The sequence below is a fragment of the Grammomys surdaster genome, unplaced genomic scaffold (assembly GCF_004785775.1).
Source record: "Grammomys surdaster isolate TR1022 unplaced genomic scaffold, NIH_TR_1.0 267, whole genome shotgun sequence".
Lineage (NCBI taxonomy): Eukaryota > Metazoa > Chordata > Mammalia > Rodentia > Muridae > Grammomys > Grammomys surdaster.
Genome location: NW_021604708.1, coordinates 2,868,813 through 2,883,089, shown reverse-complemented (window position 1 = coordinate 2,883,089; position 14,277 = coordinate 2,868,813). Strand labels below are relative to the sequence as shown.

Genomic DNA, 14,277 nt, shown 5'->3' with positions numbered 1-14,277 from the left:
CACACACACACACACACACACAAAATAATAAATATAAATCTATTTTTAAGAAGGAAATTTGAAACTGCAAAGTTGCCTCCTAAAATTAAAATTTCACAATATGCACTTGTCACAAAGGCAAACCTACCTAACAGAGCCTGAAACAAACATCAGTAACACTAACCCTGTCTTTCTTTAACCGGGTGACATATTTTTCATGCTGTGTTTTTGTACATTGTAATTTATTTAAATATTACATTAAGGTTTTCTTGTTTGGCTGGTTGTTTTGTCTATTTTCTTTTTGTGACGTATAAATCCAGGGCCCCATATATGCTAGGTAAGTGCTCTCCCACTGACCTCCATCTTCAGCATTAAGTTTCTCTGACGGACAGATCTTAAACTTGTTACATAGCACAGGCAGGCCCTGAACTTGCGCTCCTCCTACCAATCTCCTAAGTATCTGAGATAACATCCCTGACTCAAAACTTTATTATAAAAGTTGTTCCTTATGATTCTCAGCCTGGTGTTCTGGCTGACAGTCACCAGTGTTCAAAACATGCTGTGGTTACCTTCTCAATGAAAGCAAAGAATGTTTAAGCCATTGTGTCAAAGCCACTTGAGCCCTGGTTCAAAATCCAGAGGTGAGCTGGTTCACTTCCTAGCTAAGAGACCTTAGACATCTGTCTACTGTCTTTGATCCTAAATGCTATAGTTTGCAAAACAGAAATAACAATGGCACCTTCAGCACAGCCCCTCCTTTGTTGCAAATGCAATTCTTCAGCAAGATGGAGAGCCTTTTTCTGTAGCTTCTACACAAGGGCATGTCCCAGCTCTCACTGGTTTCCTTCTATTAAATGCAGGTGTCATAGGCAATCTGGAAAACCTTAGTAGCCTTTCAAATTTGGGGATAAGAACCAATGTAAAGGAGAAGTGAGTTAAATACAAGCAGAGTAAATTCTGAGATGATGAAGAGGAGGAGGAGGGGGAGGGGGAGGGGGAGGAGGAGGAGGAATAGGAGGAGGAGGAGGAGGACGATGTTGACAGCTACTTTGATGACAACAGTGTGGTTATACTGCGGTGACAGTATTCAAGTCTTCTTCTCCTTTGATTTTTCTTTGCCATGCATGGGCGCATGTATATACTCTCATCCCAGATTCCCATTGCTTAATTTGAGCTTCAAGGAGGAAACTGGAAAGACTGGCTATTCTTTTAAATTTGGGAATAAGAAATATGGGTAAAAGACAAATGAGTTAAACACAAGAACAAATTCTGAGATGACCTCAAGCATACAAAGTCAAGACTTGTAGTCCAGAGACATGTTTGATGTCCAGACCAGTGAGGAACTGCTTGCTGGGTGACTGTAGGTTTTTGGAAACAGAGATGGAGCAAGGAAGCAAGATGCTGATGGAAGATCAAAGCCAGTCTTCCCACTGCCACTATCCCACCTCTGTGTGCTGCATCACATTTACAAAATACTCATATCAGCTTGGCAGATAATACAGTCTTCCAAGTAACCAGGGTGACATTATTTCGGTGCATGTGCACTTGTGGGTACATGTGCCTGAGGAGGCCAGAGGTCAACACTGGATGCCTTCCTCTATCCCTTCCACCGTGGTTGTTTTTTGTTTTTGTTTTGTTGTTTTGTTGTTCTGTTGTTTTGGGGGTTTGTTTGTTTGTTTGTTTGAGACAGGATCTTCCTCTGTACCTGAAGCTCATCCAGTAAGATAGCTGACTGGCCAGCAACTGCTAGAGATACTGCCTCCAAAAAGAAACAAAACAATAAAACCTGATCCATGATGCTTTACTCTTCCTATCCAATAATACACACACACACACAAACACACACAGAGAGAGAAAGAGAGAGACAGATGCTTCAGGATGATGCCTCTCACCCTCCATTAAGCCTTCCCTGAAAACCATTAGGACATTACAAAACTTACACAAACTCAAACACATCTTTATTCTTGACCACAACTTTATTTCCACAAGAAGACATATTTGTAGAAGTGACAGCATTACACAGGTAGAAAGCTGAGTAGAAAGCATGAGAATGGACAGGAGAAGGTAGAATGGATCAACAGGTGATAAGGGAAGGTTGAACAGTGCAGAACAAGCAGGTAAACTGAGGCCCTTGAAGAGATAGGTCAAGGTCAAGGAACGAACATGGAAGAAGATGTTATAGGGGGGCTTCCCATGGAACAAGATCATGGCTGCACTCTAGGGCCCCTCCCTCTGTCAAGAGTATCAAACTGTCAGGGAGAAGGTTCATTACCTGGGTCCCCAAGAGCAAAGCACTTCTCACAGCAAAAGCACAGAGACATAAGCAGAGAGCAGAGGAGTTGGGGATCAGGGGTTTATTTTTAGTCCAAGACACAGTGCCAGCTCAGACTTCTGGATCTTTCCATCCTTGTTCACATCACAGTGGCGAAGCAGAATCTCCCGGAACTTATCCAGATCCACACCGCTGATGCTGGGCTGAGGACAAGAGGACATGGTCATTCAGAAGGCCAGTGGCAGTCCCAGACTGCATTGCTCTCCGTGAGGGGTGGGCTGTGAGGGGCCAGGAACAGCTGCTGCCTACTTGATTTCTCAGCTTGCCCCTTCAGGCAAAGTAAGCACATAAACGGTTTCCATGTTATAGATCAAAGTAGTTGTGGTGCTTTGAGTATGCCTACCCCAGAGAGTGGCACTATTTGGAGATGTGGCCTTGTTGGAGTGGGTGTGTCCCTGTGGGTGTGGGCTTTACTACACTCATCCTAGCTGCCTGGAAGCCAGTCTTCTCCTAGCAGCCTTCAGATGAAGATGTAGAACTCTCAGCTGCTCCTGCACCACGCCTGCCTGGATGCTGCCATGCTCCTACCTTAATAATTGACTGAACCCCTGAACCTGTAAGCCAGCTCCAATTAAATGTTGTCCTTATAAGAGTTGCCTTGGTCATGGTGCCTGTTCACAGCAGTAAAACCCTAAATGAGGCAGAAGTAACTGAGGATTTATTCGAGGCCTGCTTCCAGACTGAGGAGGGTCAGTGGTACCTGCACTCCATGGAAGCATTTCAACAGTGTCAGAGTGACTCCCTGAAACACTTCATCTCATCCTCCCAATCCCCGGAGGGAAAGAGTGACAGCCTTTGCCCAGGCTAAGAAAGAGGAAAGCTCAACCTTCTTCCAGGGGAGAGTGCTGACTATACCAGGTCTCCTGATTGATGAAGCACTGTATCAACCACCTCACATAGTTCTAGAGAAAACCGGGGAAGGGGATGAATCTAAACTGCAAAGCTGATGTCCAAAGAATTTGTGAATATGATTTCCATTCTTCTTAATTACTTGAGTAGTTTTAAGAGTAAAACAGGCAGTTTCCCTCCAAAGACTTCTGAGCCCCTGGGAAGCACTCCTGCCCCCAACCCCCACCCCAGCCCTGCCCACACTTTCTTTACTCCAAAGAAACCTCTAAAAAATAATAATAATAAAATAAAACAAAACACAAAAACAAACAACAAAAGCAAAACAAAACACTTCCATAGGGGATAAAGCCTTCCATTTCCAAACTAGAGAGTCACAACCAGTAGAGCTAATCTACACTCCATCTGGGAGCATGCCTGACTGACACAAAATGTGTTCCTGATTGTAGCTTTAAACTGAGGAAAGAACCAAGCAGCAAAAATTGAAGGAGCAGCAGGCTGGGTGAGGGTTAGGAGGGGGAGGGGCTGGGAACCTCTCACGCACCTCTGTCGGAAGCACTGTGAATCATCAGACTACAAGAGTGAGATGACATGCATTATTACCAGGTTCTTTTCATTGTGCTCAAAAATTACAGTTTCCTGGGTCTTAGTATAGGAAGGTGTGTGTTGTAGCTCAAAGAAATATGGTTTAGAAGTCTACACAAGCTGCACAACAAGTGCTGTAAAGAATTTGCCTGTTTACATATATGCAACAGTGGGGATGTCTAATAACTGGCTGCTATAGCTTTTCTCCAATAATTGATACCAAGCTCCAATACCCTTATGGCAAACCTTATGCTTAGAGAAGACTGGAATGGTAGACGTTCACACCTAAGTATGAATTATTTGCCTGGGAATTATTTCCCTTGGTCTGTACTTCATTGAAATTACTCTAACCTTTTGTTTGTAAGTGAAGAATAACATATGTTATTTCAGAATAATTATTTCTCTCAAGTAAGTAAGAAATATTTGGAGTAATTCCACTGATCATCTAAGTTGTCTTTAACTCTGGGCATCTCACCATGAGTTAGGAAAGCTGGATACAACTCTTTAAAAGATCTCTGGATCACTCAAGGCAAAGCACAGAAGCTATGGGTCCTCCATCTTTAGGACTGTCTTAACAGCAAGGCAGTAACACATGTGTTACTTAGATTTCTGCTTTAGGGGTTCTATAAACATCAGCTCAAATCTTCAGAACAAACATAGGCGGTTGGATCCAGTTTCATACTTAATTATGCGTGAGTAAAGTACAACCCAGAGAGCCTGTCTAACCTACCCACTGTCATGCAGGTGTCGTTGAGTCAGAGTCAGAACGCCGACTCAAGCAGGCAGCCAGGATCATATAAGCTGCTTTCATTTTAAATGTAGACCTTTTCTGTCTTCTACCTCAAAGGATCACCTGAGACCAGCCCCAGGACAACTGATTGAAAACTAATGATCTGACTCTCATAAGCCTTGGGAGTTGGGATATTTTGAGACTGACCCTCTGACCCCCATGCATACCCATAGCAGGTGCTTGGTCCTGTCTGTGGATTTATGTATGAGTTACCCTATCCTTCAATGTCATCTTTAGGCTTTTATCCCATCCCATCCCTTTTGCATTCCAGCTCCCTGAAAGACTGAAATCCAGTGTCTAGCCTGTCAGCCAGCATGCCCAAGTCTCTGTGCTAGGTATCCTGGCTCACAGACTCAACACATACATGTCCTGAACACCATGGGCCTGAACTATACATGGAACTCAAGGGCAGCCTAGCCAACTTAGTGAGACTCTGTTTCAAACTATGAATAAAAACAGGCTTGGACTTCAGCTCAGTGGCAAAGTGCGTGCCTAGAACATGTGAACTCCAGCCTTCAATTCCCAACATAGCAAGCAAAATAAAAGACAAGCAGGAGAAGAAGCTGAAGTCTGTAGATGCTAACTGTTACTGGTGATCACCTTGCCAGCCAGTGGTGAGCATGGGCCTAGAATACTAGCAGACAGCCTAGAACTAGAATTATTAGCCTCTATTCTCCTTGGTGTCTTAAATTTTGCTTTATTTTATTTTTGATAATCCTAACAACCTTTAAGGATTTAATTATTTTTACTTGTGTGTGTGTATATATGTGTGAATGTGTATGTTTGTGTTTTTGTGTATATGTGGTGTGTGTGTGTGTGTGTGTGTGTGTGTACATATGCACAATGTTGAAGGAGGACAAAGAGAGTATGAGATCCCCTGGAGATGGAGTTACAGGTGATAGAGTGGTTATGAGTCACCTGGTATGGATGCTGGGGGCCTTATGCTGGTCCTCTCCAAGAACAAAAAGTGTTCCTAATTGCTGTGCTGTGTCTACAGCTCTTAAACATTTTTATATGCAAAGATAATTTTAAAATCATTAAAGGAAGCAAATGCTTTAAAATTATGGTGAGTCAGTTGCCTTTGGACACAGCCATCCTGTCTTAGAGGCTCTCTTGCATGCCTTTGGCATACTAGTATTTCAGACAACATTATCCTGTATGACATGGCCATCCATTGAGGGAAGATTCCTTTCAGAAACTCACTCCTTTGTTTTTATATTTTTCCAGCTCAGCAATGCACTCGAATGATGACAGCCAATTTGTTCTAAAACAATTAACAAAGACAGTTACTTCAGGGAGTCATATTGTCTTCAGGGACTATGGTAGCTTTCTACAGCATCCCTAGTTACTACCAATCTTTGGGAGGCAGGTCTCACTGAATACCTCTTGTTGGTGACGGGTCAGGCAACAGAAGGTTTGAGAAACTTGTCCACAGACATCAAGTCATAAATAGCTGATCCTGAATAAAACAATAATGCACTGCCTATCATGTTATATGTCTCATCAGAAGAAAAATTTTCAAGCAAAGAAGGAAGAGAAGAACAGATGGCAGGTGGTGTGGGAAAAGGAGAATCAGACACTGAGTGTGGTGGTTTGAATATGCTTGGACCATGGGGAGTGACACTATTAGGAGGTGTGGCTTATTTGGAGTAGGTATGGTCTTGTTGGAGGAAGCTCATCACTATGGGTGTAAGCTTTGAGGGCCTATGTTCAAGCTCCACCCAGTGTGTAAGAAAGACTCCTCCTCACTGCCAATGGAAAACAATGCCCTCCTGGTTGCCTTGGGATGAAGATATAGAATTCTCAGATCCTCTAGCACCATGCCTGCCTGGATACTGCCATGCTTCCCACCATTATGATAATGGACTGGACCTCTGAAACTGTAAGCCAGTCCCAACTAAATGTTGTCCTTTATAAGACAACATTGGTCAAGGTGTCTTTTTATTCACAGCAATAAAGCCCTAACTAAGACACAGAGTGTCTAGAGAGCACGTTCTAAGTTTTACATAGGAGAGGATTTCAGAATAGCTCTAATTGACTTCCACATGTGATGCTTATCCCTGTGTGGAGACCATGTGAGGAATACCAGAGCAAGCCCCTTGCCTGATTATGGAAGCCCCAGGCCTACACTCAGTCAGGACCCTGGTTCTGTGACAGGAAACTAGGCAATAAGCCATTGCATTGAGCCCATCAGAGCAAACTAATATTCAAATTGGGCCAATCCACCTGCCATGAAACTTTAATGTCCCAGAGATGATTTCTTTGTTTCTATTACTTAAGCTATAGAAGAGGTGGTAGACAAAATGGTATTGTCCTTTAACTATCATTTCAAAAGGAAAACACTACACAAATCTGTAATTTATTCTGATGGGAAAATGCCTGTGATATTTCAGCAGGAGCCGGAAGACAAGGTGGGGGGAACAGCTAGAGCCACGGAGCAAAGAGAAGAACAGTTGAGAAATCAGTGGGAGGAGGGTGATAAGTCGGGAGCCCCAGAAGGTGTGCCAGTCATCCTGAGTGGATTTCAGACAGAACTGTGCCTGTGTCTGCTCAGTCACAGAATGTCAACTTCCTGAAGCTCTGTGCAAAAAAATAGTAACTGAGATTTTTCTTGCTGCAAGGTTTCCTAGTCTTAATCATATATGCAAATTATTCTGAGATTTAACATAATTAAGAACTGTTACTCTAATTTGTTGCTGTCTGGGACAGCCAGGATGCAATCATTGTGCATCTAATAATGTACTTCAAAGTAATCCCTTAGTACAAAGGCTACTAAATCCACTGTCTACACTGCTCCCTGGAGAGAAAGAAGCTGGAATTGTCTGCCTAAGGAGATTATAAACCAGTACAGAGAATAATATTCAAAAGAAGGAGACTGCTTTTTAAAAAACACTGTCAACCCTACAGAAAATGGCCATATGCTATATTAAAGCCTAAATTATTTCAGTCCAAGCCTCAGCCATACCATAACAGGAAGTGCCCATCCTAGACTAGATGGTCAAAAAACTCTTGATGAAAAAAAGTTATACAAAATTAAATTTAGAATTGTAGTTATTGTAATAAGCAAGTCTGAGAGAGGTGAGTAAAGGGGAGAAAAGACATTGGGCAGCTGAAGAATAACACGGTAAAATACACAGTAACGTGGGCTATTAAGGGAAGGCAAATGACTGTAAAATAATGACTAAAAGACACTTCTGTGTTGATTATGTGTTATTTTAACTCGTGTGACCTAAAGAAAACAAAAGGAATTCATTGAGTCTCATAGAATATCAATGGTTATGAAATGGAAAAGCCTCCAGACCTTTCCCTCCAGTATTAATCTTCAGTCTCACTCATTCTCAGAAATAATGCAATTTGTCACAATGTCAACCCCGAAGTATGATGGGAAAAACCCTTCCAGCCTCATGAACTTACCTGAACCAGCTCCATCATGTCTTTGACAAATCCATCTACTTCTGGGCCTTCCAGGGCTCCAGTTTTACTCTGAAAGATAAAATGATCCAGCCAGTTAAATATCATTTTCTTAATTTGAAAAGCTAAATAATAAATTTGACAAATCAGCCAGTCAGTATTCATTTGTAACTGCCAACCAAATTAGAAATGGAATCTCAGCGTTTGAGTCTCATGGAACATAAGTGCAGGAATGAAGAGAAGCCTTCATCAATAGCTTCCTGCCCCCAAATAAGCAAGCATTGCTTGGTACTCCTGAGCAAATAGCATTGATATGAAACTTACTGACAGCCGCTTCCCAAATGCAGGCTTCTGTTGGGGTGTTAATTGCACAGCAATGGTCCTTAAAAGAACAGGCTGAACATTTAAAATGTTTGCTTTATGACCAATCATTTGGTGACTACTGAAAGTGTAAATTTTAAATAGAGGGAGGTTATATTGAATCAATATAAGAAACATTGTCTTTTTCTTTATATAGGACTTTTTTCCTACTCATTCTGTAATCTATTGTCCACATGAAAGTAAAATGAAGGGCAGACATTCCAACGTGTCCATTTGGTTCTAAAGTACCTGAGACAATAAACACCTTCTACCTCACAATGTTTTAAAGGTTGTATTTATTTTTATTTTGTGTGTGTGTGCGTGTGTGTGTATGTGTGTGTGTGTATTGTCTGTCTATATCTCTGTACACCATTTGTGTGCCTTGTCTCTCTCGTGGCTGGAAGACAGTATCAGATCCACTAGAACAAGAGTTACAGACACTTTGTGAGTTACCATGTGGTTGCTGGGAATCGAACATGAGTCTTCCAGAGGAGCAGCTATTTCTGTTACCCACAAAGCCAGCACTCTAGCCCCTTCTTACTTCTTAATTTTTGAGACAATGTTTCACTGTAATCCACACTAGTCTTGAACTCATAGCAAATCCTCTGCCTCAGCCTTCTGAGTTCTGAGTTTAGAGGTGGGAACAAGTGTCCCTGTATCCTATCAGTTCTTTCATGTCTTCTTTATCCTCAACCTTTAAAGTGTTATTTTCAGACTTCGTTTCCTTGGCTGGATTCCCTAGCAGTCCTGCTGCATGCTGAAATCTTCTGTAAAAGCTAATGGAGTTCACTTAGCTAACACAGTGCCATCAGATCCATTCTTAACCTAATCATCCTAGCTTTACAGATGGGGTCTGGGGAAGGCAGGGAGAATAAAGAAGTTGAGGTACTACCCCAGCTCACAGGGCTGACAAACCCAGACAGAAAGCTAGGCAATGGACACAGAATAAATAGCTAGGTGCTGCCCTGCCCCAGCTCAGTGCTTCTCTGTTCAGAATGCAACCCGGCTGTTCTGCAGCATTAATTTCATGGAGAGAGTTCTTAGACCTTTCCCACCTTTTTGCTCATTTTTCCTCTTTCTCACGTAATCCCACCTTCATCTCTAGAAATTCAACCCTGTACCATTTACTGTTTTAGAGTTATTATCCCCACCTGAAGAATGGCTGTCAGGCAGGAATGACTGTCCCTCAATCCTTTAGTTGGTTGGGGAGGATTTTTCTGTTTGTTCATTTCTTTTTGCACACACAATAAATGAATGTCTTGTCTTACACAAAGACTCTTTCTCATATTTTTATGAGGCAAAAGGCATGATGAATTCATCTCTGTTTAATTATAAATCAGTTTTGCCTGTTCTTTACCTAATCATCTAAAGTTATATAGTTAGTTATACATACAAGGGACTGCAATTCATTGTCTCAGTTTAAACCTTGTCAGTATGGTGGTGCCACACAGGAACAAACTGAGCTTTCTACCTAAAGACTGCTTCACAGCATGAAGATCACTTACAACATCATAATGGGCAAAGATTTTCTCAAAGTCCCTCTTCCTTTCTTCGGTAGAAGAAGCCTGGGTTTGAAGAAAATGTTATGTCAGTCCAGCAATGCATAGCCACTAGTATGTACTGTATAAACTTTGAATCAACAACCATTAATGTTTCTTGAGTCCGCCTTGAGTGTTGTGAGCCTCTAAAAGAGTTAAAAGACAAATGGATGTCTTCTGTTATAGTTTGAAGAGAAAATGTCCCCCCACCAGCTCATGTGTTTGCAGTTAGTTGCCAGCTGGTAGGGCTGTTTTGGAAGGTTGTAGAACTGTTAGAAGATGGGGTTTTGCCGGAGAAAGTGAGGCACCAAGTAGTATGTCTGTAGAGCTTATAGCACAACCCAACCTCCTACTGGGTCTCTGCTTTCTGTTCTACTCAAAGGTAAGCAAGCTCCCATTTCCACAGCTACAAGCAGCTCCTGCCACCGGGAACCTCCCCCACCATGATGGTTGCCATGGACTGAATCTCTATAACTGTGACCCAATATAAGTCTTTCTTCCTTTGGCTTACTTTAACCAGGCATTTATTATAATGACAAGAAAAATAAATAATTTACCACTCTTTCCTTCCTTCTCTCTGGATACATAAAGAAACATGGGTAGCAGAAACCCATCAACAGAAATGTCACCACTTACATCCATTTTAAACTGAAGAAGGAAGTTTTCCTGAAGAGCCAGAATTCTAAATAGGAAAAAGAATAGTAAGTTTTCCCATCAGTCAGCAAATGCACAGCTTGGAGAGAGAGGAGAAGGTTGATGGTTTGCATGTTATCCTGACGATCAGGCACTTGAAATATAGGCATTCCTACAAGATAAATGCAAGGAGAGTGATGGGCAAACTTTCCTAGAGATTAGCCTTCACTATAAAAAAATTTAAAGACCCTTCCTGATGGGAAAGCATCGACTGTAGCTTCAATTCCCAGAACATGACAGCTCACAACCAAGTCCACTTTCTGGGGATGCACAGACATGAAGCCAAAGTCCTCATACAGACATACATACATGCAGCCAAAGCCCTCATACATACATATTTTACATACATATTTTAAAAAGAGTCAGGATGAATATCATTTTTTGTTGGTTATAATGTTTTAGCCCCATCAAGCAATTATTCAACATGTGTGTCCCGGACTGCCAGGTTCTCAGAAGACCGAGATATGAGAATCCCTTGAACAAGTTCAAGGCCAGCCTAGACAACACAGCAATAGCCTATGAACGAAAGAAGAAAGAAAGAAAGAAAGAAACAAACAAACAAACAAACAAACAAACAAAAGATGGATAGGTGTTGATAGGTACACAGCACGTAATGCTGTGGTTTGAAGAACCTGAAGAACACGGAGGATTTGAACTGTAGATTAGAACTGTAAACAAGTACAAATTTACTATAATATTGAAATTAAGCTGCTATTAATCTGATTTGTTAATAGTAATACGCCAGAGAAACACTAAGAAAATAACACAAAATATGTAAATAGTGAAATAAACAAGAAAGTGAAAAGTTCACTAAAAATATCTTCTTAACATAAGATAGAAAGGAACAACAACAATAACATAGAAAAATAGCAAACATAAATCCTGACCTCATCAGTAATTACATTAAGTGTGTGGGTGTTAACAGCTCCATTAAAAGGAAAAATGTGTAAAGAATAAAACAGGCTATTGCTATTTGCAAATGGCATAATCATCAATATAATCCAAAAACCCAAACACAAACCTATTCAGGCTAATAAACAAGACTAGCACAGTTATAAGAGATGCAATCTGCACAGAACACTCAATTGCATTTCTGTACACTAGAAATGACCAAAGCAAAACCAACCGCACACCTGTGGTCACGGCAGTCTGGAGCCTGAGGCAGGAGTACTGTGAGTATAAGGCTGGCCTGCCTGGACCACGGAGACCCTGTATCAAATCAAAAGGAAATGAAGGAAAGGGATGGAGAGGTGAATGAGGAGGGAGAAAAGAAGAGTAGGGAGGAAAAAAGGGAGGGAGGGAGGGAGGGAGGGAGGGAGGGAGGGAGGGAGGGAGGAAGGGGAGAAAAGGAAAACAACACAGAACTGTGATGATTAGAATAAGCAATGTCCCTCCATGGATGCATGTGTTTGAACCTTTGGTTCCCTGTTAGTGGTGCTGTCGGGGTCTGTTATGGAACCTTAAACAGGTGTAGCCTTGAAAGAGGAAGTAGATCACTAAAGGAGTGTTTTGAGGATCCTGTTCTCTCTCACTACTTTCGGTGTGTGGATGAAAGTGTGATCAGGCAGCTTCTTGTTCCTGCTGCCCGGCTTTCCCAGTCATTCTAGAGTCTATCTCTCTGGAACTGTAAGCGAAAATAACCGCTTACATTGCTTTTGGTTGTGGTGTTCTATCACTGCAACAGAAGGAAAAAAAAAAAACCTAAGACAGGATTTAATGTAGAATTCCATATATGACATCATCCAAAAATAAAATCAAATACTTGAGAATAAATTGAACAAGAATATGCTCAACTTATAGACAGAAAACTCCAAAATATCTTCTAGAGAAACTAGTGACCTGAAAAGATGGAAAGACAAATGTTGTTTGTAAACTTGAAGACAATGTTATTAGGATGACAACATTTCCCAATTTGAACAGCAAAGTCAGAACAAAATTCATGGAAATCTGAGTTGCTGTTATGCAGAAACTGACTATCTGATTCTAAAATTACATCAAGATATGCAAATAGGACCAGAAGAGCCAGAACAATCTTTAAAAAGCAAGAATGGAAGACTCTACACTCTAAAAGTTACTATAAATCTCCAGCCATCAAGGCAGTATGGAGACTAGTGTTTCTATTTGGCACCGTCATGGAAAATTAAATATAGAATTACCATATGAACCAAAATTCTACTTCTAAGAATATAACCAAGGGGAAAGGCTCATCACACTCACACAGCAGTACCGTTCATAGTATCTGAAGAGTAGAAAGAACCCAAGTGTGTGTGTCAGCTGATAAAGGGGCAAAATACGGTATATATACAGCAGATTATCCAGTCACAACAAGAAATTCATGGGCCAGTGGTCAGTCATAATAGACACACCTTTCAAACATTATTGCAAGTGATATAACGAGACCTGAAAAGTACATGCATGATTCCATTTATATTCATATTTCTCTCTACCTCTATCTGTGTGTGTATGTGTGTGCACATGCAAGTGTGTATGTGTGTAACTGAACTTACAGTCTTATACATGCTGGACACTGAGATCCTCTAGTGCTAAGCTACATTTTCTGTTTCTATTTATATGGAAAGCTGAGACTAAGCAGACTTCAGCATAGTGAACAATGAGATTAAAGCGCTTGTTGTTGCCCATATGTCCTGATTTCAATCTATCTTCTGGATACTGACTTTTCTTCTGAGGAGTGACTCTCAAATCTTTTTGACTCTGCTTGAGGACAGGGTGGGAATTCTGCCTTAAATGCTCAAGCAAACATGTGAGATAGAGGGCGCAGAAACAGGACTGTGGGGTTGAGGTCCCTTGCTGGGCTCTGTGGAGAGAAACACTTTATTCTTCTTTGACTGGTCTCTCAGTGTCCCTTTTTCATCAAAGTGACCTGGGGAGAGTCAATTGGGAATACATCTGGTCCTAGGAAACACAGAAATCCATCTAGTGTATCAGACTCAATATTATGGCCAGAACCAACAAGAGTCTTCCTATTGTGTCTATTCACAGACCACCTTCAGGACCAGGTGCTGAGCCTAGCATATGCAAAGGCCATGGATTCAGTGTCAAGAACAAGAAACAGGTGGAGGGATACACAGACAGGAGATACACAATACCTAAATGTTCCCATCATGGTGTGACACAGCCAAGAAATTCTTTCTAGAAATTGTGCTATGCGTTTTTGATATCCAGCTTCTGAAATGGTGAAATAAGTAAATGTTTTCTCTTTATAAGTTAGCCTATCTCTGACATTTTATTACAGTAATAGAAAGCTACATAACAATACGTACAGCAAAGGTTATCAATCCCAAGTCACCTCACAGACTCATGGACTATGTTGCTCCTGTTCTCATCCTCCCCTCTCCCCCACAAGCCTTCAGGAACTACAGAGGGTAGGCAACCCCCAAAGGCCAGCTCTACTAATGTTCAATCAGTTTTTAATGTTGTTCTGAATTAACAATTTAACATTCCCAAAGTCAGTAAATAGCTTTATGATTCTTTCTTTCATTTGTTATTATTTTATTATAGTTATCACCATTATTGCTATTATTATTTTAGATTTTGGGTTTGGAGGGGAATCCTGCCTGGCCTCTGAGGGAAAAATCCACCAATGACCCATCTATGAATTTCTAATATAAATAATGTAATAATATAATATACACCAATATGTTCTATATATGTGCATTGTGCATTTAGGCAGAATCGAGCTTTGTTTATCTTCACAAAGGAATCTGTTACCCAAAATGATTTAA

At 41.1% G+C, this 14,277-nt stretch overlaps 1 protein-coding gene across 1 annotated transcript in view; it reads right to left on the bottom strand.

The window, feature by feature from the left end:
* Positions 1-1,936: 1,936 nt before the first annotated feature.
* Positions 1,937-14,277, bottom strand: part of Scgn (secretagogin, EF-hand calcium binding protein) — a 35,385-nt gene continuing 23,044 nt past the window's right edge. The window contains exons 8-11 of the mRNA XM_028776349.1: positions 10,478-10,523; positions 9,809-9,868; positions 7,947-8,015; positions 1,937-2,454 (exon numbers count right to left, since the gene is read on the bottom strand). Of these exons, the coding sequence (XP_028632182.1) occupies positions 2,326-2,454; positions 7,947-8,015; positions 9,809-9,868; positions 10,478-10,523 (304 nt within the window). The 3' untranslated portion in view covers positions 1,937-2,325. The remainder of the gene's footprint in view (positions 2,455-7,946; positions 8,016-9,808; positions 9,869-10,477; positions 10,524-14,277) is intronic.